This window comes from Callorhinchus milii, unplaced genomic scaffold, assembly GCF_018977255.1.
Source record: "Callorhinchus milii isolate IMCB2004 unplaced genomic scaffold, IMCB_Cmil_1.0 Scaffold26, whole genome shotgun sequence".
Lineage (NCBI taxonomy): Eukaryota > Metazoa > Chordata > Chondrichthyes > Chimaeriformes > Callorhinchidae > Callorhinchus > Callorhinchus milii.
Genome location: NW_024704767.1, coordinates 2,516,174 through 2,543,223, shown reverse-complemented (window position 1 = coordinate 2,543,223; position 27,050 = coordinate 2,516,174). Strand labels below are relative to the sequence as shown.

Here is a 27,050-nt window from a genome sequence, read left to right as displayed (position 1 = left end):
AAGATTTTACATGACTGTCGACTCTCTCTGGAGATGAGTGCATATTTTTTTCACCCTATTATTTTTTTCCCTTCAAAGTGGAACCTTGCTATAAAAGAATGCTTTATATTCAAAGAATCAACAAAAGCGAACCTTACTTCATGAATTTTAGTTAATCCCATTATTTAACAATATTGTGTTAAATGACCCCTAGGGTTGAATTCACTTTAATCACAGATGCCAGGCAGAGAACTGGAGAGTAATATCACATCACAAAAGAGATTCAGATGAAGAGGTCTCTTTGGCCCATTTGATCTCATTCCTTCCAGAAAGCCCACTCTATCATTTTACCATCACAGTATCGAGCAGTTTTTGAATGAGTTGCAGCATTCTGACCACAAATGTCAAAACCCATTCTGCAAAGGTCATGGTGTCTTCAGACACTAAAATTACTCTGTGTTTATAAGCTTGGCAATGGAGCAGTCATCATTCCTTTACTAAAGACTATTGTTTGACTTCACTGGACAAATCATTTGGTATGCCAACAATGAACTTGTGAATGAGTAAAAACATAGGCAAGGTGGTGGATAACCCAACTTTGCTACTGCAGTGGGTTCCGTGTCTGTGTGCGTCTTTCCTCTCATTTTGAACTTAGAATGGAAACAGGCCGTGGAATGGGCTTGTGAAAATATGGAGTCATTGCCAAGCAGACAAGGTTCATTATTCTTTTTTCACTTAATCCATGACGAAGATACGATCGCTTTCAAGCATTAGTTTTATTAGGGGAAATTCATTGCATCTGTAGTAGTATTTTCCTAAGCTACTTACCTAAACTCATTTTCGTTTACTTGTAGTTTCATGATTACAATTTTAAAAATTTGTGCAGAGTCCAATCCAGTTATTTCACAGAGGGATTGATTGAATTAAATAGGTTTTACGGTTAATGCCTTTAAATGTTTATAGTCGATTGCACGACACATCCTCAAATGAACTGCATCCTTTTTAAACTGGCATAAAAATGCAAGATTCAACGTCATTATTAAACTCAATTTGGTCACAGGCTCACAATTTAGTGCAATCACAAGCATTGCTGAACTTCAGTCATGATTTAAGGCAATTCACGGGGAGTAGCTCAGAGAGTTACTACTTAATTAGCGCTGGGAAAATGTATTGGAATGTAGCTTTGAACTAGCCATCTGCCCTTGTCAGACCACAAGGGTTCTTAAATATTCGACAAGCTATTTCCAGCTTCCATTGAATTCTACAGAGGTTAAGTGAGCCTGGAAGGTTGCATGTTGACTTTTTAAGCTCCAATTATCAGTATGAGATCCCAGCCGTGGACTGGGGTGGGGGGGAAACCAATGCATTTTGGTGAGTCATTACTATTTGTTGACTCTGTGAGCAGATTGTAAGAGAGATTGACATGAGTAAGGTAAAGGCCCTTTCAAGATACCAAAACGTTCATCATCCTGTTCACAAGAGCATGCTGAAGACTTTTCCTCCTCACATCACAGTTGCCTTAGAACCAACGAATGTTGCCTCACTTTACTGTGATATCGAAACTTGTTTTGACAATGATACACCACAAAAGACTTTCAGTACAGAATAACATTGTCTGTTTGATCATCAGAGAGAAATCCTTTCCCCTTGGTCTGATATGAACAGCTTGAGTCACCGTCTCACAATTTACGTACTTATATCATCTTGCCCCAATCATTTGAAAGCACCAAACTATTAGTATAATAATAATAAATCACAATAATAATAATATTAATTCTTACATTTGGTATAGCACCTTTCATGTCAGGGGGACGTCTCGGAATTATGGAATTGTCCAACAACAACTTGCACTTATATAGCGCCCTCCACCCAGGATAGCGTCTTAACAGAGGCAGAGCCATCCAATGACTTTTCCACAAATCATTTCAGTTGCCTTGGGCAGCAGAAATAGGGAATAAAGAACAACATCTTGCAAAAGGGAGGGGAAAAGTTAAGGATGTTAAGAGCCAGAGAGAGAGAGAAAAAAAGAATTGAAAACAGTGAGAAAAAGAAACAGAACAATTGGAAATAATTTAATAAATTTAACCTATACTGAAGGGGGCAGGTTATGTAAGGCTGGTTCAATATTAAGGGTTTAAAAGCCATTGGTCTATAATTTGAAAGTGTGGATGTGTGCGTGTGATTCCACATTGCATTGCAAGCTTTAATAGCTAGCTTCTCCGAGCACTTCTTTCTGAAAGAAATAGCTAGCAAAGCCTCGCAGTGCAATCTGAAGAAACACTGAATTGGGACCTTTTGAACCTGAACAGGAAACGTTGGCCACCAAAGCCTTTCAGCTCTGATTAGCTGAGAGAGTTGTTGAGATTTAAATAATACATGAGAAAGGAAGGTGTAGCAGAGAGAAAGAATTAACTCATAAATGTTCAGAATGCACTTTTTATGACATGCAAAGGGGACAAAAATCCTGTGTTCTCCTGCGAAATGTATACCTCTTCTGGATGGACCCCCTAAAATATATAATATATATCAGCAGCATCTCCATATTGACATTGCTAAATTATCCATGTTTCTGCCTTATTATTGGGTAATGTACTGGGAGCTTCCAGCATCAGTTATATGCTTTCCAACAATGCAGTTGTTTTTTCAGTCAGTCGTGTTGGAAGCAATCAACCACAGCATAAAATAATAAAGTTTCCAGCTTTATTATCGATTGCAAATTCAGCTCTACACATCATGTAAACTGGAGCATTGCTGCTGCCACTTACAGCCCATTTCTTTCCTATTGGAAACTGTAATATCAAAGGACAAACACATTATAATCTCGAACATTTGAGGGTTGTTGGCATCCATTAAAAACTCACATCCAAAAGCTTTCTTTCTTCTCAGTCCTGTTAGATCGCTTTATTGATTTATTGATTGATTGATTAATTAATTAATTACTTGCTTTGAGGATGAACAGGAACAAGAACTTTTAAAGATTCCCAGCAATCAGGGGGTGTTTTTTTAATATATATGTTACAATGGGAGAATGCGGTCATATTTCGCAAAAGCTGAACTGATTAATTAACAAGCGCTGGGTTATGAAATGAAATCTCAAGCAGGGATTTGTGGTGCATTGGGTTTCGGCAGTACCTCTGAGCTGAACTGTGAAATGTGGGTCAGATCAATGGAGTGAAAGTAATGGCATTTGCATGAGCTGCGTTTTGAAATGGCCTGCATAATTTTCATCCATTTCTAAGTGGAGGTGAGCAATTACCTAAAATAAGGCCAATTGGTGCAAACCTTACCTAGAATCAATAGAATTATACAGCAGAGAAGGAGGCCATTCGGCCCACCGTACCTGTGCCGACTCTTTGAAACTCATTCAAAAGTTCATACTTTTTGAATGAGTATAAACTCATTCAAATATCTTTAAGTATGAGCAATGCAAACACTGACAAATATCAAACAGGGAAAGGCAGATGCTCTACAGTCTGGAGGTTTAACACATTGGCAGAGTAGTTTAGATGGAAGGCAAGAGTGAGGGGAGAAAGCTTTTTTTGACAGAAAGCTCGGTCAAAGATGTACGTCTTGAGACATAAAGCAAAAAACTATTACATTTCCTAGTTCATTTCGATTTGATTCGCACATCGACACATGAAAAAAAGGTCAACAGAAAAATCCATGCAGATACAAAAGAGAATATTCAGATTTATTGATTGATTTGTTGAAGTGATGTCCTTTTCACCAAATGCATTTGTGTATGAGGAAAAGCAAGCATGCTCTTAGAAAACAGAATTATTTTGATCAAAGGCTTAGTTTATTTTATGAGCTATTTCATAGGACTTTAATATCGTTTCCAAATTTCATTACAGAGAAAAACATATTTATCACTCAATTTAATTGAAAAGCACCAGACTACAGTGAATTATAAATAGGCCTTGGGTTATACAGTAATTGGTGTCCATGTTTGCCAACATTTTTTACAGGAATTTAATAGGTATTTGAATCCTTGCCTTTAATTTCTGCCCATATTTTCAGATATGAATGCTTTCTGCTGCCAAAACCATCAATGTTCAGTCGGAAAAAAAAGGAAGAATAATAATTTGGTGTCCACATTAAAACAAGTGTAAAGTGAAAATAGTATAATGTGCAAGGGATATTGAACTCGCGCAGGGCATTTGTTTCATACACACACACACCACACACATACAACCTGGTGTTGTAAGAATTCTGGTTGCCATATAACAAGGAGGGCATCTTGTCATTGGAAAAGGTACAGCAAAGGGCAACTAGATTGATGGCTCATATTTTTAATATCAAAAAATGTCAAGTTTAATGTTAAAGCTGACAAATTAACATCCTGGGAAGTGATACTAAACAGAACAAGTAAGGTAAGTGCACACAATATACCCAGTGTAATGCATCTCAACTAACCTTCAGTGGATCATTTTTCCTAATATAGCACAGTACTGTGCTTCCTCTTCATAACCACCTTCCCTCCTCTTTAACCTCATTTTCCTCAAAGAGTGCAGTAGGATTTCCGTGGTCCTAGTTACTCAAGCAAGTTGGTCAAGGTAGTTTAGCAGAAAGCTTGTCAGACAAGGCTGTGAATGGCAAACTATGTATTTTATCTGGTTGAGCTCCAGCAGTATCCCAAACACACACTCAAACTTTGATTCTTATCGAAGAGCTTGTTCCACAGTGTACTACCTATAGAGAAATGTTCAATCTGTTTGTGTAATACTATCAACGTGCACATAATACTCAACCAAAAAGGTGCAACAGTCCTTGTCACAGGGGGCACCATAGGTGTTCTACAAAGTCAATATCTGCTCAGCGAAGGAGTGTTAGAACTCAATTTTGTCAGGGAGTAGAAGAAAAAAAAGTGCTGCACTCAAGTACATGGCAAAGCGGCATAAACAGAGGACTCGGTCAGGATGGTCTTGTCTAGTGAATGTTTGAAGGATTACAAATAGAGCTGTATGAAGCTAGTGGCAAGAGTACAGGAGCTGAGCATTCTGCAATGGTCTAAATTGCTCTCAGAGAACACAAGAGCTGGACTCTTGCCTGTGAAACCATTTCTCGGAAAAGCCTTGTTCAGGAAAGGAATTGCCTGCGATTGGCATTGGTGTTAGTACTTACATTACACTTTGGGAAATGTGTAATTTGCCCTCCAGAGACCCTGGAACCATGGTATAGTACAAATGACATTTAGCTAGTGCGTTTAAAACACTGAAATATGTTCTTCTGTAGAACCGAAGAGCATCTGTCCCATTAGTCTCACCATCTACGTGGGCTTGGGAATAAGCCTCCAGTTCATATGCTTGAAAGTAACAAGTACAAAAGACTTTAAGTTTATGACTAATTTTTCTTTTCTCGTTTACTTTGATACCTCACAGCTCAATGCACCAATGGCTCAGTGGGCGAAATATCAATTCACGTTGATCTTTTCACACATCCGGGCACTGGAGAACACAAAGTGACTGTTAAAAGTAAGTGTTCCATTCACTTCAACAGATTAGCGCAATATGTTCCCGTGCCCTCTGTTCCACTATTGGTGGCTACGCTTTCAGCCACTACATCTGAAACTCAGGAACGCTCTTCCTGTATCCCTCTGCCCTTTCCTTCCCCATTTTCAGATCGCGCCTGAAGACTGTGCCTTTGGTGATCTTCCCCACTGCTTGGCGTCATGCTCCGCCACTGTGAAGCGCTCTAGGACACTATCCTGCGTGAGGGACTCTATATAAATGTTGGTGCAGTTGTTGTCATTCTGAATATTAGCAAACAGCCAGTTAATTAACTGCGCCTGGAAACAGAGTAAAAGATTGTGAGAATTTAACGCTAAGGGATGCTTTCTTTTCCCTTTCCAGTTGTCGCAGTGAATAAGTTGCTCTGGCAAACGACTGCTATGTTTCGACCATTTGTAGAGCTGAATGTAATCGGGCCAAATCTTAGCGACAAGAAAAGAAAATTTGGCACCAAGACTAAAAACAATGCTTGGTCTCCGAAATACAATGAGACATTTCATTTGTAAGTAACCTCATGAATATTCTTGGTTGTATTCTTATATATATATATGTATAAATAATAATAATATTAAACCTAATCATTGGTTTCAAATGTTCTAAATAATTATGAAGTTGGAAAGTTTTAAATTTTTTTAGAATCAAACTAGCCAATGAACAAATATGTACTGTTCTACAAAATATTAACATCTAAAATCAGATCTTACTTTACTATGAACGACAGTCAAGTTGGACTCATTTTCAAACTTCTCCTAGAAAGCTCTTGTTGACAATTCCCCACCATATTTGAATCCCACCAGACACTTGCTCTTCATTTGAACCCGGGTTGAAGTCCAAACCTACTTTTGAAATACGATGGTCTGTTTTTCTCTCAGCTGAGTGAAACGAATTTAAACTCTCTGAACTCAGTTCCTAGTGGGCACCAGTCAATCCTCAGAATAAAACTGCCAACAGTGAATAATTGACCATCTTGCTCAGATAAAAGGCCACTTTGGCTGATGTGGGTGGTGGAAATGTAATAACGGTGCAGCTGTTAGCTTCTTCAGCATGCTTGAAACTGCCATGTGGATGGATAAAGTGGAAAGTTCTGTTCCCTAAGTTGACATTTTTCACCTTGAAAAGAAATAAAACGCACCCAAAAAATATGATTTTTTTTGTAAGAACCATTAGAATTGAGTTTTAATCAGCTCTTTCCGAGGCTGTGACAACTTACAACCACAGAATGTTGAATCCGCAGAGCAAGTGTGGAGGTAAAGAAATAACAGAATAAACCTGATGTATCACAATGCTTTTGCTGGGTTGATGTATATTATGCTACCAGTTGAAGGTGGAAATGTAGATGCAATGGAGAGCTGTAGTGAGATAAATGGAAGTACTGTAAATAACATTCATAGGGTGCGGAGTAAAATATCTTCATACTGAAGCTTTGTTTCTACATACAGCATCCTGAGTAATGAGAATGGCCCTGAATCCTATGAGCTTCATATCTCTGTGAAGGATTACTGCTTTGCCAGAGAAGACCGGATTATAGGAATGACAGTCATCCAATTAAAGGACATAGCCGAGAAAGGCAGTTGCGCATCTTGGTATCCTCTCATCAAAAACGTTTACATGGATGAAACCGGACTGACAATTCTTCGAATACTCTCACAGAGGACCAATGATGAAGTGGCCAAAGAATTTGTACGCCTCAAATCAGATACCAGATCTGCTGAAGAATCCACGTAAAAACCGAAAGGGAGTGAAAGATTTTTGCGAGGAAAGTTAACGGAAGTTATCTTTAGTGCATGTCTGTTTTAACTGTGTGGGTACATTCATCTGATTGTGTGCAGGTGTGTGCCGATAATTATAAAGTACTTCAGCCCATAATTATGTTGACAGGACGGGGTGTACTGAAATGCATTAATCTTTGGTCTCTCGGAATCCAATTGTTCTGATAAAGTGCCAAATCAAGATTGCCCAAGGGAATTTTTCTTGGTATTTTGTCTTTTTTTTAATTTGCTAAGTGATTAAATTCCGGTACTAACTTGCTATTCTGTAGTTTTTACATGAGTATATCTGTTGGTCTTCTGTTTGTGGCAGGCATTGTCTCTTTACTACTGTGATGTTCTTGGGCTCTGTCCGTTCAGTGCATGTTTGTGTACCTCAGCTAAGTTACATCCTGATACCCACTGGTGTATTTTTGCTGTTTTGTTTATTACATATTCCATTCTTTCTTCAGGCATATTATGCCATTTCCATTGAGCGAGCGGTTTACTACATCCCGAGCACATTGTTCAGAATTTCCCTTTATGACTTTCTAACAATTACTTCCTTATCATTCAGAGTGTGAAAAAGATTAACGGTACCTTGGTTCAACATTTTGGACGTATCACTGTGAACATGATGCTCAGCTGACATTGTTCAAAATGTTCTCAAAAGAAACAAAATGGCATTGTTAATTTCCAAATGTTGCCAAAGGGATCCTCTATCTACATCCACACACGACTACTTTTTATGCCATATTAAGAGGCCATATGTTTACAGAGCTACAGGCTGGTTTGGTGATTTGATTGGAAGAATATTACTGTTTCTGATAAGTAGTGAAGTTGTTACCCTTTTCAACGATGCACTTGTAAATGTTGCTTTCTAAAATTGTATTATCGCAGTTCAACCGTAATCTCATTGTTACTTTCAATTTTTTCAACAATTGGTAATTATGCAACATTATGTACCGCACTGATGTTGAAATTAGTGTCTTGTAAATATATTTAGTGAACAATTGTACAATAAAGTATTGAAAAAATACTGGATGGTCCAGTCCCAGAAATGGGCTATTGCTGCAAAACTTATTCAGCATTTCCCATTACATTATTCCTTAGGTTTGAGTATGCGTTTCTCTACCGTGGAGCTGATTTAAACGGAATATTGACAACTGCGCTAACACTGACTGCAAAAGTGACAGAAACCTTACAGGGAATTAGGATCTTTTCAGGCACGACCGGGTGATTTTTTTCGTAGGCGTCAGAGTAGACACCATGTTAAGATTCTGAGAAAACTAGCAGATTCGTACATTCCCATCGGGAAACAGTTGGAGAGACAGAATTTTATAATTTTAGGTCACTATTGATGAGTTCTTTGGTCCCTTACTTGCATGAATTTAATGCTAGAAGTTGCAGCATTGAAGGAGACTATCTTTTCTGAAATCCCATTTCATCTTGTGATTCAGGCGTGGAATTCTTAGAAGGAATGAGGGAATGGAGCTTTGTGCAGGCTCACGGTATTGCACACAGTACAGTACAACATTTGTACATTTTAAAAAAAGGTCAAGTGAAACCTCCTCAGATGTGAAGTGCTAATGCATTCACTGGAATGACAGCCCCACGTATGCCTGGTTTAAGTCCTGAAAGACGAGCTTATGTCTTCTCATGGAATGCATTTCCAGCCTTAGAATTAAACAACCTCCAAGAGGACCCTTCAGTGCACTATGGTTACGCTAAATTTCTGAAATTGCATTATTAATTTGAGACTTTGAGTTCACGTGTACTGATCACACGAAACTTCAGCCATATGATGATTCAGTCCCCAAAGCATCGCAATTTTAGCTTTTACAATCGAATTGTCAGCTAATGAGAAAACATTATGACAACAATCATTTTGTACTGTGAAAATATGTCTCACACCTTCTACATAAGTGCGCAGTGTGCAGAAAGTTCAGCCCATATTAGGTTTTGCATTTTTTAAATTGTATCCTTTTAAAACTGATCACTGCCTCCATCAGTAATGTTACCCGCTGTTGTTATTGCCAGAACCAACTGTTTGACCATGCGTTTCGAGGAGGTCTTGGGTTCATAAAGCACAATTGGTTGCAGAGTAAATTGATAGAATGGGTACTCTGGGCGCAGACAGATTTGAAATTGCAGAGAGGTATCGAAATGACAAGTGCAACAAATGATAAAATGAAGACGGGTTAAAAGACTAAGGGGAGATTGTATCTCATTCTGAAACAATTACTGGATGGATGTGCTTTTCGGTTATTGTGCTGTAAGCAAATTTTCCTTCCAGATTGGGGTTTGATACAGTTCAGAATGTGTGGGCAATTGATTCCTTGATTCCTCCTTCTAAACCCCCCACCCCTTTGCTTTGTTGTCCTTATCAATCCTCTTTTACATCTGCGGTTCAGAAGAAAGCGAGAGCGTTACCATGGTGATAAGATTTGTTGCTGTTTGGTAGTCAGCTACTGGAACATTTCTATTCAGTGCACAGACAGACGCTCATCATCAGCCTATGAACTATGTACGTGTTAAATTCTCCGACCAAAACTATTTTTTAAACTTGCAGCTGTCGACAAACAGATTGCATTTCCTTTTATAATCCAGGTAGAAACTACCGGGCATGATTTAAGGTTTTTTTTTTATTTTGGAGGTCATTCAAGCCTCCTACACCTCCCGGTCTGATCAGGATTTTCATATTTGTTGAAGCTTAACTGGCTGACATGTGCCAAATTGCATGTGCTATCATACACTGTCTCCCTGTTTGACTGTTTGCATACCCAATTAGACCATTAGCAGACCGTAACAGGACATAACTCTCTGTGTTCAGCAAAAGCAGTGATGAAACCTATATCGTAACAGATTCCTTATTGATTCAACTTTCAGCACAGCTAGCGATAATATTTTTTTAAAATTTAACTTGCTACAGCCTTATTTTGGACAATGTAACAAATATTGCACCTTGTCTTTTATTTTGTAAACAAATTATTCAGTGTTAGACCGTGTGACATTTGTAAAAGTCGAGAAAATGTTTCAAAATATTGCTTATGTGTTGGTGGATCAGGTCAGCTGGCACAGTTGGTAAGTTATGGATTCAAGCCCCATGTTGGGATTTTGAACTCACATAATCTAGGCTGATACTCCAATCTAGTGCTGGGCGAGTGCTGTATGACTGGAGTTACCAATTATCGGATCAGACGTTAAACTGATGCCAAGACTTCTCCCAACAAAAATTGATCACTCGTTTCATGATTACTTGGGGATATTGCTGTGTATAAATCTTTTTTTCCGTGCCCGTCTACAAAATACATAGTCACTATACATACCTCTTATCCAGGGATGTCTTAAAAGGAATCGACCTTGTACGGTTTTTAATGATTTAATCTTTTCTTGTTTACCTCTTTTTCTTACAAATATATTTGATTTTTTTTTCAAGGGTTGTAGGTACTGTATTTGTTTTATGCATTACATGTCCAGTATAATATGATGGTTTCTATCATATTACTTAATGCCCAAACAGGGAATACTTTGATTAAACTGCCTCAACCAAATGTTTGGATTTATTTATTTTAAAATTGAATGTTTTCAGATTTGATGTATCACTTTTGTATTGTGTTCTATTATCAGTGCTCCAGCTATCCAACTCCCTTTAGTACCGGTTATAAAATAACTATTTTGCAGAGTAAGTTGGCAAGCTTCCAATCATACCTTATAGCTGTTGACAAGTTTGAAGCTGTAGTGTGTCTATGGATTGAATCAATTCCAATAGCGTTGAAATATTAGAGTTGGTGTGAGTTTATAATTTTGTAGTTACTGTTATTTCTGTGTGCGAGACAGGAAGAAAGAAAGGAGTTTGTGAGGTTTTCCTTTATATGGAAAAGGCTGCATGTGCTACCCTTAATATACATTTCACCCACAACATACACAGTCAATCCACGCTGGTGTAAAATAACAATCGAAAGAACCCGCAGCATTTGTTTTCAAATTCGCCCACGAATACACTTTGAGACGTCTCAACAACGGTATAAGGCGCTATATCAAATGCAAAGGTTTCTATTCTCCAATTGTGTTGCCTCTACTTACATAAAGCAGGTTGGGTTTTCACCCAATCTTGATCTTCATCGCAATAAAGAAAATCCTCTTGGACGTTTCAAATCATTGCCTTCAATGATCAGAATATGCTACCATCCAATTTTCCCAACTCCTCCACGCTGTACATATATCTTGTGGGAAGGGTTGATCTCTGAATGATGGCACTGATGTCTACCTTCATTGTTGTTTCACAATAGATTATAGTTCCTTCGTGACATGCAACCAGTCCTTGATTATTAGTTATTATGCATGTTCCATTGATATTAATGCAGGTAATTAGAACCTTTTACCCTTTGGGCAGCCTGTGGGTGTGCCATTGTTTGCTGCATGTTCGTATCTAATTTAAATGTGTTTGGCTTGTTTGTATCACACACAGCTCTAATTAAATGGATTGAACTGAGTTTTAAATTGTTCTTGAATATTTTGTCAAATGAATTCTGGAGATTTTGTTTGTCCTTTGTGAGGCTAAACAATGAGTTACGTTATCTTTCTGATGAGAGATTTCTTTAGTGGATTCCGCCTGACAGGTGCTAGGGCTGTAAACCATTTAAAGTATGTCTTTTGTAGATTGCGATGTGTGAGTACCAGGTATTCTTTCTTTATGCGACTTCAATAATTCCTTTATATGGATCGTGGAGGCATTATTTCATGTCTGTCTGCATACTAATGCTGCTCCTAAAATATTTGCTTCACTTTATCTGCCTCCAAAGTAATCTGTAAAGTCTTTATAATCTCTTGATGCACCAAATCCTTTATTGGGTATAAATTAAGGAAAGAGGATTTTTTTTAAATGTGAAGCAGATGATTGTTAATGAGAAGTTAGAATATTTTGCTGGTCTCGGTGAAATGAGTGTATTGTGGGTAAGACACAGAGTGGTTCATTGGAGCTTGTATCTGCAACTTACTTACTCAGAGTTTCCATGTCTTGACTAATAAATTTGTTTTGCCAATATTTGTTTTAACCTCCGAGAGTTTATCTACGTAATTTCTTTTCAAAATAATAATCCCTCCAAAAACAAAAACAATAATAAATTAGTCATTTCAATCCACGACTGTTCGTGGGACACTGCTGTGTGCAATTGGCTGCCGCGTTTCGCCCACAAATATACAGTCAATTCACTTTACAGCATATTCTGTGAAGCACTTTGAGACGTCGAGAAGACGTGAAAAGCGCTATATCAAATGCAACGATTATTATTATTATTATTTGTTGCATTAGACATGTTTCAGGTAAAGAATGAATCCGGAATTTACAGCTTTATTGGAGGTGAGAAGAGGTTTTCTAATTTTAAGCATGTACCTCTGGTCTGCTCTTAAGGTTTATTAACTAACCTGTTTCTATCTAGCTCATTTATTCCTCTTGTCATTTTTAAAATATACAGTCAATTCAATTTACAGTATATTCTGTGATAGCTTTGAGACGTCTTGAAGACGTAATAAGGCGTTGCATCAAATGCAAGGATGATTATTATTATATTAAACCTGGATTAATTTTCCCCTTTTTGTAATGAGAACAAATACCAATCTGGGATTCGTCCCTTTATAGGTTAGAATCAGAAATTGACAGCACAGAAGGAAGCCATTCAGACCATTGAGTCTGCATCAGCTCTCAGAGCAAAGAACTCATTCAATCCCACTGCCCTGACATACCCCAAATGCAAAAAATTCCATTCACATATCACTCTTCTCTTCAACCTTCTCAAATATTTTAATGTTCTTCAGTGTTCTTTCTGCTGTTGCGTGCCCTAACCTGCACGCAATATTCCAAAGGTGATCTTGCCAATAATACTGTTCATACAAGTGGTTCAATAACTCATGCCTCAACAGATTGATAAGGCATCGTATCAAATGCAAGATTTTTATGACCAACCATATAACTTGAAAATCCAAAACACAAGTCCTTTACAAACAACTGAGCTTTTATATTAATTCTAGCTCCAACCTAATTTAATTAAGAGTTTCTCGGGAAGAAATATCCTTCGGTATGTGATTAAACTTCATCAAGCATCTAGTTGATGTGCATGCACGGAAACAGATATCTTCCTATTTTAAGCTGTCTATTTGAGTCTCTTTACACAGTGAATTTGAATATTCATCATTTTGGTCTTAGATTAATTCAAGGAGTTTATATGCACTTCCCAAAATGTTTCATCTGCCTGATTGATTAAGAGAAAATTTAATTCTAGCTTCTAAGGGATTTGTAATCTTCATTACACTCATGTATTATGGCACATATTGGCACATTGTTGAAACATTTTCTTAGCCATTCATATTTGTTCATTAGTTGTTGAACTCCAGGCAACTGAACATAGTAATAATAATAATAATCTTTGCATTTGATACAGCATTCTATCATATCGTTGAGACATCTCAAAGCACTTCACAGAATTTACTCTAAAGTGTATTGACTGTATATTTTGTGGGCGAAATGCGGCAACCAATTGCACACAGCAGTGTCCCACAAACAGTTGTAGATTGAAGTGACTAATTTATTATTATTTTTTGTTTTTGAAGGAATTATTACCCGTAAATCAGATATATAAACACTATTCATTGAGTTTAGCTTTTATTGAAATTAATTTTCCACAATTTCTTTCCATGGTGTGAAGCTAGAAATCTGAGTATTTAATAATAAATTCTGTGAATCTTCGAACAATATTGGCCTTTAGGTGATGAAAATGGCCATAATAATCCTTGCATTTTTTTTTAGAAGAAAATCTGTTGGCGGGACATATGTATTAAATCTTGTGTATATGACTGTTGAGGCCACATTTGCACATATTCAACTTTTGGCACACAATCTTCAAAAGCATATTGATGCATTGGTATAGTATCAGAGTGGAGGAATAAGATCATTCGGGAACGTAATGTGACAAATTATGTGCTTACAGAGGTTTAAGTACTACGCACTTGCAGGAGGTTTAGACTAAAACGTTGCAGAGGTTTAGGCGAAGAAGGATTAAAGGTTTTTATACGGTCAGACTTTTAAGGTGATGAATAGAGTAGAAAATCAATACAAAAGCAGGAATTTCTATTTAAATCATGAGAGCAGAACTGGAAGGTGTAGGCTTCAAATTAAAATTTAAAAAACAAGCTCGAGCAGGACCGCAGACCAGACATTGTTTTTTTTTCCTTCCGTAGAGTAATGGAAATATGAAACCACAAGCTCAATCTTTTCTATAGTTTTGTTCACACAGGGAAACACACTCTGAACAAAAGTAGTTGATCCTGTGAGTTAGCTTCTTCAACAAAACAAATTAAATAAGTATCTGCTTAAAAATAATAATAATGTATAATAATCCCTGAATTTGACATACTGGAAAGTGAACTGACTGTATATTTTGTGGGCGAAACACAGCAGCCAATCGCGCACAGCAGTGCCCCACAAACAGTCGTGGATTGAGTGAACATTTCATTATTATTATTATTATTAGTGTCATTGTTAGGGTAGCACAGGTACAATGACACTGCACATTACAAGTGTGGTCATCAGAAAGAAGTATATTCACAGTGTGCAAATAAATCACCTGTGGGTTTTTTTTTCCATGTGTCAGCGGCATGCATTTGTGGAATTTCCAGTCTGGTTTGGATAAGTATGGCGATGGGTTTCCGCATGTCAGACACCTGTCTGACAAAAAAACAGCCTTGGGAGTGTGTCGTCAGACCAATAGAAGGTGCTAGACAGGAATCCTGGTTGATTTTCCCCTCCCTAACCCTGGGAGACCAGCAAGCTCAGAGACCAGCAAACTCAGCATCACTGGGATTCAAACTAATGAACCCTTTGGTCCATAAGAAGTCCATGTAGTTCTATACACTACATCATCGGGGCTGTCCCCAGAACTCCAGTTTTAATTTTCCATTGACATTTAATGTGGTTATTGCCTGCGGTAATGGGATTTTCAATCTGAGGTTTTCCAGTAATTATGGCAGGAGTAGAGTTATGAGTGTGACAGGAATCGGAACTATCTGTCACCCCTCATCACAGAGAGGGTTTTTGATTTTATTGCTCATACAAAGAAATGTATTAAATGTCTGGAGACAAAAGGTTACCAGTTTTTTGAGTGTTATGGGATTTCAATATATGCTGCATTTTCAGATTGAATAGTAATTAACATGACCGTGAGGAGATGCTGACTAAATGTTAATCATGTTAATGTATGTAATCTCATCCATTCAAAGATTCATGACAAGAAACTGTCACACTGTAAAATCCAACAAATGTTGTCAAGTAAAAGTGAAGTCAGAATGTCTTTAAAGAAGGATACATTGTGTACCTGATATCGTATTTTATTGTAAGAACACCAGGCAGATAAAGGTTGAAAATTGGCTTCTCATTGCTATATTCTTTTGAGACTGCATGTCCATTCAGGAGGAGAGCGTCTGTAGTTTACTTGTCACACAGATGTGAACTCCACGCAAGTTATTTGACAGTCAAAATCTGTGAGAGGAAAGAGAAGAACAAAGCATTTCTCATGCGCCTTGAAAAGGGGTATCTGAGCTGGACACTTCAGCTATGACCATGTTCAAGCCACTGACATTTTGATGAGTTGGGCCTTCAGTGTAGCAGCCAAGTAAGGTCATTGAAGCAGAATATCTAATCGGGGATGGGTTCAGACAGTAAGCTGATGAATGAGCCAACACATTTATCTACTTGTCCCAGTTTTCTTACATTGTTTTACGCACCATTTGCAAAGTGTCATACTCTGTGTCTTTCCGCCTTTCAAGTCCATGTGGGAGTTCTCGCTCTCTCATTGTGGAGATTCCAAAGATGCTGATTCTTTCTCCTACTCAGCCTCTTAATCAGATTGCCAGACACAGTGTGTGTGTGTGTGTGTGTATGAACGAGTATCTAATTCAATAGTCCAATAATTGTATTTACCATCCTCCCATTAAAAATTGAATGAATATTCTAGTTTCTAACCTAACAGGTTGCTCAGTATCTAATTGAGATTGTTAAGTAGTTGAGAAACTGAGTCAGAAGCTCAATTGAGTATCCAATTAGGCTTTTATGGGCCTATAAACACTAACTCAGGGTAGTCGGAGATCAGTATAATCTTCCCTGTTGATACCAGACGGTCAAGAAGATGGAGGTAAGTGATAAAGTGGAAAACTCTGATTCTCCAAAGTAAATGTATTTCATTATGAGAGATGTCATACTCAAATGATCATAGAATCATAGAATTATACAGTACAGTAGGAGGCTATTCGACCTATTGTGTTGTGCCTGCTCTTTGAAAAGAGTTATCCAACCAAATCAATCCCACTCCCCCGCTCTCTCCCCATAGCCCTGCAAATTTGTCCTCCCCAAATAAATGATCCCCAACTCTTAAAAGTTGTTATTGAATCGGCTTACACCGCCCTTTCAGCCAACCTTAACGACTCGGATGGTGACATTTTCTGTATTTTGAGACACAATGTCAGGCTCTTTGGTGGCATCAGTAGGCCATGATTTTGCTTCTCGAAAGTCCAAGGTCACCCGTGAAAGGTGAGATAACCAAATGTCAACGAATCAATAAAAATATTGAGGATGTCTCGCCTTACTTTTCAATCTGAAAGCAATGTCTTTAACTCTTGAAGTATAAACATTGACCTATATTAGTGTTATAATGGAATATATCACTAATATATATGTGTATATTTGGGGCCTACATTTGCCAGCTAACATTTTTTGTGATCCATAAATTATTGATTATAATAATTAAGATGCAAGTATTTCATTTCAAAAGTCTACCCAATGTTTGACACATCGCTCTAGCTACCCTTCTCGGAGATTGCCTGGTTATTGTAATATTGTCTTCTTGTGTTGCTGTGATCGAGCTGCCAACTCTTTTGACCTTTCTTATAAACTCAATCAATTATATTTGTAATTTCTGCCCAGCGATATGTTTGTGATTTGGGGTGGAGTATGTAAGCCAGCTATTGATTCTTGACAAAAGGCTAAAAACTGCAGATGCTGGAAATCTGAAATAAAACAGAAGTCGCTGGGAACACGCAGCAGGTCAGGCAGCATCTATGGAGAGAGGAAAATGAGTTAGCATTTCAGATCTATGACCTTTAGTCAGAACGTGACAACTGATTCTTGACTTGTTATTTGCAGCATGCGGTTCAATTTTACACTCTCCAAGCATTCTTTACCCTTATCCTTTCTCTGTGTCGTTTCCCAATGCTCTTCATCCAGCCTACAGACCTGTTAATACCTCTTTATATGTCAAGGGATTCATTTCTAGCCAATTATATCCATTAAATCAATAGCTGTTAACTCAAATTAAACTTCCTATCATCATACAACCAATGAAAATAATTTAGCTTCGCAAATGCTACTGATTCACCAGCTAGTGGAAAATCCAATTTTTGCGATCATTTATTAATTTTCTATTTAAAGACTCAGTAGCTCCATATAAATAGTTTTAATCTCTAAGATTTGTGCAAACTGTGGTATAATATGAAATTCCGGTGCAAAGGGAAATTTACGGGAAATTTACTTTAAGCAGAATCCATATGCAATACAATAGGCCCATGGTGAATTTCAGTAATTCTGACAGATTTAACAATTATTTATAACAGGATTCATTGAAGTAGTACTGTCATTGGACATTTAGTTTCAGTTTTTAATACACTGAATATAGAAAGTAATGGTGCCTATCTGTCAGTAAGAACTTCGGGAATGTGAATTTTATTTCCTTGTATGCCCTGAAAATTACAGAATAAGAAATATAATTTCATTTTAATTTGAGTATTCTTCAGATGTTTTATTTGCTCACTGTATTGCTACTGTTAGTGTTGCACTTACAACTCTCCTTCAAGATGCCTAATACAATAGTTATTTTATTTTCCCCTTTCGGTTCCTTTCTCTTTGTTTTGTGTGCTTTAAGCGCTCTGGGACATAGGTTTTGTGTTATTGCCTTTTCTGTGCTAATAAAATAGTACAGTAGTCTTTCGATGTGTAGCGGTGAGGTCACTTTCAATGTAGTGATTGGACTTTCTCTATGGAATTCATTAAATATTCGGAATCCTACTTTAACCTTCTGAGCAGATTTTATTTGAAAACTACACAAAATAAACTTTTAATAATAATAATAATATTAATAATCCTTGTATTCGATATAGCGCTTTTTGGTTCTTCTAGACGTCTCAAAGTGCTTCACAGAATATGCTGTAAAGTGAATTGACTGTATATTTGTGGGCGAAACGCCAATTGTGCTCAGCAGCATCCCACAAACAGTCGTGGATTGAAAATGACCAATTTATTATTATTTTTTGGAGGGATTATTATTATTATTAGGCGTGTGGAGTAAGGAAACTTGCCCAAGGTTTCACTCTGGCTGGAATTGAATCCAGGTGTCTCGCTTGCAAAGCAAGTGCTCAAACCACTGAGCTACAGGACTCCATTTTAACATTCCTTATTTATCTCAAAATATTTCATAAAGCTCCAAGCAAAAAAAAGTCAATTTCCAGGCGTTTTGCAATACTAACTCCCTCAGCTTAAAATAATGGGATTTGATAAGCAGTACTGACATATTGGAAAAGAAAATTTGAAGTGTAGAAGTGGGTATTGCAAAGATCTGTGATTATTACCATATACTACTCATATAGGGGCAACAACCAAACAAACAAGGTATCATTCTCCAATCATTCCATTCTGTTTTATATTAGTTTGGATGTACATTGATGTAAATTGCTCAATGCAGTTAAAGCAATCATTTTTGCAGTGCTTCTATCAAAAACTGACCTGAAGCTTTTATATCAATGCAAACAAGCGGCTCAACGCTTAATTGAGATTGGTATGTAATGCTGAGACTGTGTCGGATGCTTTTTACCGTCCAATTAGGCTTTGCATGGAAATGGAAATCACTAAATCACTGTAGTGTGAATCAGAGTAATCTGTACTGCTGATCCCAGGCAGCCAAGCAGATGGAAGGAGTGTAACAACAAACACTTCCAAGTCTATTTAAAATTACGGAGGACTCTGAGGATTAGATCTAAACTGATCTTTTACTCCACTCAGAAAATAATTTTCCTTTCTTTTCCAATTCTGCTTCTGTCTCACTTGCATGAATTATATAATATTAGGGAACTGTAAAGCAGAAAGACTGATGTAACTGTTTCTTTTAACCAAACCAGATGCGTTGAACAGCCAAATCAGATGAGTTCAATTGCTGGACAGAACAATGAATGGAAGTGTAACTGATATTATGTAGTGACTGTGCATTTTGCGATAATCTGAATCAGATTTGCAGCAAGCATCAAACCTTAAATTTGGAGATCACAGAGTGTACTGGCCATAAGCATCCTGCTGTTTTATAATCGGTTGCATTATGTTGTAAATGTGCGGTATAAAAACAAAGCATGGAGGATTTTAAATTTGATAATTAACAAGGCATGGTTATTTTATATGCTGTATAGCAAACAACAGCTCTACCCTGTGTATTTAGTCATTTCAGAACATCTGCCCAAATATTTGCCAACACATAATGAAAGTATTTGGAGTCATTAACTTGTTTTGGGGGTCTTTGTCATACTCTGTGGGAGTTTGGAAGCTATCCTACACCTCCTAGCACCAATAAGCTCAATACAACATGTTTTAATTCCCCTACCTACCTACCCGTACCCTCCGTTCCTCCGGCTCCGGTCTGCTCCACGTCCCCGGCCCCAATCGCCCTACCATTGGTGGTCGGGCCTTCAGCCTCTCAGCCCCGAGGCTCTGGAACTCTATCCCCCAGTGCCTTCGCCGCTTCCTCCCTTTCCTCCTTCAAGGCCGGTCTCAAAACCTTTCTCTTTGACCGAGCCTTCAGCTCCCCTCTTGACTCTCTTCCCCTTTCTCGCTCCCTCCCATCCCTCCCCTCACCCTGACCATTTCCCCCCTCCTCCCTCCCTCCCATCCCTCCCCTCACCCTGACCATTTCCCCCCTCCTTGCTCCCTCCCCTCACCCTGACCATTTCCCCACTGCTCGGGTCATGACCCAACTGTGCAGCGCCTTGGGACGTCCTCCTGACGTGAAAGGCGCTTTATAAATGGAATCTTGTTGTTGTTGTTGTTGTTGTTTAATGTCATTCCAATTCCGATTTGAACCATCCAAATGATTAGTCAATGGCTATGTACTGCAACACATTTCACAACAACTATCACGGTGGAAGTAAAAAATAAATTCAGCAGTTATAAAATACATGTATTTAATCTAGCTGTAAACATGTTTATTTTTTTATGTGATTAATTATTTCTCATGCTGTCGAAGTATCAATTCCTACTTTTCTATGGTGTACCTGTGTATAAACCCTGTCATAACATGCTTAGTGTTTAAAATACACTTTGCGCTAATATTATACTGCGGAGTGACAAGTGATACCATGGAGTCAGTGAAGCATATTTCATATAAATATGTGTCCCTTTCCAATGCCCATTGTGTACTCAATGGGTTCCAACATCTACATCAACCTTCTGCTCCTCCCAATACAGGCCATCTAGGGATTACATCGTTGCCACACATTGCATGGTATGGCAGCTGCCACTCAAAGATATCTGTCACTGGGTTTCCACTGACATTCACGGGCTCGCTAAATGGAGCAGAATGCTTCATCTTGGGGGACACAACAACTGGTCAGAAGCTTTAGTTTAGAATTGCTGTGGTTTTCCAATCCAGCAAAGTCGTTTATATAGGCCACTTGAAGTTCATTGTGAAGCCAGCTGAGAGAACAGGGCCCTGAAGGACCCTAAAAGCACATCTGTGGCTGATGAAGACAGCAAGGAATCACACAGCGTAGGATTAAAATGTGTGTGCGTTGTGGATGTGTGTGTATGGTTGTGGGGTGAGGGAAGGAAACATCACTGGTTAAAATAAAAATAAATAATCCTTGCACTTGATATAGCACCTTTTCACATCTTCGAGACCTCTCAAAGCGCTTCACAGAATACACTGTAAAGTCAATTGACTGTATATTTTGTGGGTGAAACACGGCAGCCAGACGCACACAGCAGCGTCCCACAAATAGTTGTGGATTGAGTGACCAATTTATTATTTTTTTAAACTAAAAATTTAAACCAACCCAGATTACTTTTAGTTGTGCAATACAAATTTACATTTATGCAGCACCTTTCACACCAGGAGGACGTTCCATTTACATTTCTGTATGCTTGAACCACCTTTCAAGTCACATTTGGAGCAAGAGTTCAAATGGTTTTCGAAGCCCTTGTGCATGAACAGCCTTTCCCAGCCTCTGCAGCGAGGGGATTGTGAGAGCGCTCTGCTGTTTCTTCAGGTTCACTGTTGCTGTGACAGAAGCGGTCCATACAAAAATGACCCTTGACTCAGCTTTCCGAAGAGGAAAAGCTGTGGCTGTCAGGTAATCTCAAGGGTGAAAGGAAGGGAATTGTGTCAGCCTGACTCACCTGATAGCACTCTCGCCACTGAGTCCAAAAGTTGCGGGTTCAAGCCCCATGTCGGGAATAGGAATAGTCTCGGCTGACACTCCAATGCAGCGCTGGGGATATGTTGCTTTTTGGCCATCCTTCGGATGAGACTTTGTACCCGAGGTCCTGGCTGCTTGTTCAGGCGAACAATAAAGATCCAAAGACAGCTTGATGTCAGCGCTTTGTAGTTCTTAAAACAACAGAATACTGGCTTCAAGTTACATGCTGTCTGAAATGTCACATACATTTTCAGGTGGAATTTCTCACCTGAAAAGTTTTGGACTTGCCCAATTGGAATGTTTTTTGTGTACTGTTGTTGATCACAGAGAGTTGATGATCACAAGATTGGTTTGGATGAAGAAGGCCCATTTGATCTCATCCTTCCAGAACATCCACCCACCATCCTCCCATCATAGCATCAGGATGTTTTCTTAAATTAGTCCAGGAGCCTTACCTCAAATAACCTTCCTGGCAAATTCCTTGGCACAAGGAATGCTTACTGGGGTCTGTCATGAAATTACCGCATTTCGCCCACAAAACACAGTCACTACACTTTACAATCTATTCTGTGAAGCGCTTTGAGACATCTAGAAGACATGAAAAGCGCTATATTAAATGCAAGGATTATTATTATTAGTAGTATTATTATTTATTATTACCAATTGCAACTCTAAACCTGTGTCCTCTTGTTTTGCTGTCTTGGTGTGGCTGTGTACTTAGAGCTTATAATGCATTAGTAAAGCTCCCCTAAGGGTTTAGTGTTTATTCAGTGTTTAGCTGAGCCAAACAGACTGGGAAAGTTTGTTCTCTGGCCTGTGCTGAGTTGGCAGATCTCAGCCAGATGGCAATGAGAGCACTAAATATATCAATAAAAAAAATATAATAATAATAATTCAATTTGTTCTAATAATAAATTCGAGTGTAACTGTTGTTAGCAGAAGTGTTTGATTAGCCATAAAATATTTATCTCATACTTTCATTGACGGTAATTGTTAATGTGCTTTATCTACACCAAGAAAATAGAAGTAAAACAGATAATGTTTGCCTGTTGCAAATTCTCGTGATGTATAATTACATAATGAGAAGTAGGAAGTCGAGCAAAATGGTAGATCTGTCACACGCTGGTGAATTGCCTTTATGCTGAATTTATCGCACAAACTGCTTTCAAATAGAAATATTTCCTCAAATAGCTTCAGGCTTTCAATCTGTCTTCTTTACTTTGTGAGATGGAATCGCAAGATCACAAGAAAGGTTCAGAAGAGAAAGGCTCTTTGGTCCATTTGATCTCAGAACACCACCCTACCAACTTCGCATCACAGAATCAAGCTATTTTTTAAACAGTCCAGCGTCCTGGCCTCAACCATTCCTCATTACCCTTTATTCTGAAATTGTCCTTTGGAACCCTAAACCCATATCCTTGTGCTCTGCTGTCTCGCTGCTGTCTTTGGTGCAGGAGGCTGAAGCCAACTGAGCAAAGGGGGCATGTAGAGAGGAGGATGTAAGTAGGTTGGAGAGATAGGGAAGTGCCAGGGAATGAAGTCATTTGTACCAGTTGCCAGAGTATGAAGGAGGGTGCAGGGTGTGAGACAAATAAAATTTTATACACCTCTAAGGTCCCCTCTGAGATATTTCTTTGCAAGGCATCACCTGCGCCAACAGCTGAGCACCCAAAAACTCGTTCATGTGTGTTCTGGTTGGAGGAGGCTATCCACATCCCTGGATAAATGTGCGGCTGATCTTTCACAATGGGCTGAAAGCTGAGTCTCCCACACCTGGGCTATAGCACAGTGTGTGAACGTACCTGCAGAAGCCATTTATATTGACGTGCCACACGCTGTCACCTCTGGAAGCTTCCTCGTTGATATTTCAGCACTGCTGCTGAAGATGTGGCTGGTGTTAGCTGCAGTGATGTAAAGTAAAGGAGCCATTAGACTGAGGTGCATTCACTGGATCCACACCAAGAGAGAAATGCTGAAATCTTTTGGGATCGAAACTTTCTTAAAGAAAAGTCCTCAACATTGCCTCCATAACAGATCGTAGTAAATGCTAGTAATCCCAATTAATCCCGGTTGAGAGATTTGCATTTCACCAGATGTATAATGTTGACATTTTTACTTTAGTTTTGCCACGCGATCCGCCTTTGTAAATTATCAATTATATAAAATGACTTATCGGTTGTTAAATCTTTCCCCTCCTCTCCTCCCCAAATCCTTTGATTTTCTTCTCCACGTATTGCAGTTGAATCAGTTTATTTCTGTCACTCTCTTTCCCACACTAAATCTGCTCTGCTCCAGGTCCCTGTCTCAAATCCAATGATCCCTGCGACCGATTATGTGATCATTTAATGCATCCTGTAGCAAAATCTCATTGTGAGACTGAATAATGCAAAAGCATTGAATTTTCCTCAATACAATAATTGACTTCTAATTCCTCGAAGACTTCCACAAATCCAACTACCGGTCAAAAGTAAAGAATGGAATCTGAAATTGAATTTGCCATTGTCATGTCCAGGGCTCCAAAAACAAGCAGAAGTGCCACTCTTCATAATTTTAGTAAATGACTGAGGAGAATTGTGGTGGCATTTTATAATAAGGTTTCTATTTCCGTCTAGGTGGGAGTGCCACTTAACATTAGCATTTCGCACAGTATTAGTTGGAGATGGTGTGGAGTTGGATTAATCCCCGGAGCTTTTATCAGTCCAGAAGGTAGTGAGGTACAATGGATTTCTTGTGAATTGAGCTGGGCACTGTTGAGGCATGGATTAATGGTTGAGAGCTTCCCCACTGGGAGTTTCCTTCAAAAGCTGCTGTTAACACGAGTCAAACTGAATGTCTCGCAAATATTTTGTTTTTTTCTGGTGCTGATGCAATTTGGTTAGAAATGAGTTTTAAAAAAACGAGTTGTTAAACACACGTTACTCCTGATCTCCTCTAACTGATTTTTTGTTTGTTTTTTGTGTGGATTGAAATGCTAATTGGTTGTTTTGATATTTTAGCTCCAAGTAAAACAAGTGTGCGACAGCAAATGTCCAACAGCCAGCCAACCATCATGATGCAATGATGCAAAGTATTATGTGGATGCTGACAATTACATAATAATGAATGTAGTTTGTTATTGTCAAACACAGTGACCTATAAAACACAGTCCATGCAAGTCACCATCCTTCTAAGCGTTGAATTCCAAGAGAACACTTAAGCAATTCAGGTGGAAAATCTGTGCTATAGAAGCCTCGAGGAAAACATGGAAAAGGCTTCTATTCCTCTGCCTCCAATTATCAGTCTTCTCTGATTCACTAACCTCTTTTGTCATGTCAAAGTGGCCTTTCCCAGTAGGTCTCACAACCTCTCCAATTGCTTGGAGTCCTCAGAGAGAGAGAGAGAGAGAGAGAGGTCCTGTATTATCTTCTCAAACCTTGCTATTTGAGCCAGTTCCATCAGCTGGGAGAGAGTCTTGGTATCCTACATGGTGCTTGCACATGCTCAGTATGTTTCTCTCCACGACCAGAAGGACCAGAAGAATGAATCTTATCCAATTACTTGGGCTTCAGAACACAAGTGAATTACTCTAAATGCAGAACACTGAAATGCAAATTCACTGAATAAATCATTAAACGGGACACTGTACAAAGGTTCGCAATCTGACGTCCAGGGAAATCTTTATTGTACTCAAGAAGTGCCCATCCCCATGATTTATTTTTGCTCTGTGGATAGATGTAAAATAACTTTGTATTTTGATCTTGTTTCCATATTTCTCTTTTAACAGGCATCTCTCCAGTTATCATGTTAAGCAACTGGCAGCATTGAGGTTAAACAATAGAAAAGTAGTTCAAAGAATAATTCTGTTGAGGAACTGTATTACAGATGTGAACGTGTTTGAAAGAACGATTAGCTTAAGGCATCAAATCCTATTGGTTGCATGTCTACGAGTTTGTTGTGCTGCAGCAAGAACTCCTGGCTCATTGCACTTCAATTAATGTAGAAAATGGAGTATTTCTGAGAGTCTAGTGGTTCTGTATCAACTTTATTACGATATTCTAAGTTTTAATGATACAAGAACAAAGTAAAGCAGTCCAAGGTTTATTAGCAACTGAATGTGGGGGGAAAAAAGGAAGAGAATATTTATAAAGACAGCAATTTAATAATCCTTACATTTGATAGAAAGTATTTTACATTTGGATGGTGGTTTTCTGTAAAGTCTAGTGACTGTGTTTTGTAGGCGAACATGTTATAATAATAATAATAATCCCTACATTTCATACAGTACCTTATCATATCGCTGAGAGGTCTCAAAGCGTTTCACAGGATATACTGTAAAGTGGATTGACTGTGCATTGTGTTTCAGTTGCTTTTATTTTTTCTAACCTCCCCTTGTAGGATCTCACAACCAATTAATGACTCAACGGACCCATCCATCACACATGCTTGTGTGTACAATCCTGTTCAACTTCTTCCTAGTTCTTTCCCTTGATCTGGATCTTCTTGTCCTCCCTACCCTAGTAAAGCAGCCCAGATCACAATTTCAGTTCTAATTACGGACTTTGCACAAAACATCAACCTTCTTTTCTCATCGGATACCCATTCACTTGCTGTCGATTTTCTGTATTCTCTGGTTTGATTGCAGATTTGTAGCATTCAGGCTCACATTCTATTTTTTTTAACTCTGTTTATCCGGACTCAACTATTATTTTTATCAAATCTATGCAAAGTGTTTGCCAGAGCATGAAGGAAGGTTGAACATAATATGCAGACACACCATCAATTTAAATCAGGTGACACCTGAAGAGATAATAGTCACAGGAATATACCTGGGCAGATACTGGAGAGCAGAAAAATGTTTGGGAGGATTACAGGATCTATGACCTCATTTTTATAGCAATTTCTGAAGTGTATGCGTGGCAGAAACTGAAAAAGAGTACAGAGTGCAATCTAATTCGCATACTACACATGTAAAACATTGTCATGGAGCGTTGAAATGAAACACCTTGATGCTATGATATCAAGTCATGTTTTTTATGGCACCTCTAACTCATAAAATAAATGAAGGTACAGCACCATCTGGCTATGCACAAAAGGTTGGCGTACATATATAATTAGACTTGCAAATGTTTATTGCGTGTGGAGCAAATGGATTCAGTTCCTGTGGGAAATGTAATCTTCCTGGGTTGCTGACTCTCGCTCCTCAGGAATAGGAGAGGGTTAAAAAAGGAGGAAAGTGAAAGGAAGAAAATTGATAGAATTGAGAACAGGAACTGAGAGGAGGAACTGACTGCATAGATCTTGCAGGGAAAAGAACAGTGGGAAGAGATTAACCGAGAGA

The 27,050-nt window shown here is 38.4% G+C and overlaps 1 protein-coding gene across 1 annotated transcript in view; it reads left to right on the top strand.

Annotated features, from left to right (window-relative positions):
* LOC103189394 (protein unc-13 homolog C) overlaps positions 1–8,273 on the top strand; it is a 94,134-nt gene extending 85,861 nt beyond the window's left edge. Inside the window, exons 32-34 of the mRNA XM_007909769.2 lie at positions 5,361–5,453; positions 5,832–5,991; positions 6,929–8,273. Of these exons, the coding sequence (XP_007907960.1) occupies positions 5,361–5,453; positions 5,832–5,991; positions 6,929–7,214 (539 nt within the window). The 3' untranslated portion in view covers positions 7,215–8,273. The remainder of the gene's footprint in view (positions 1–5,360; positions 5,454–5,831; positions 5,992–6,928) is intronic.
* The last annotated feature ends 18,777 nt before the right edge of the window (positions 8,274–27,050 follow it).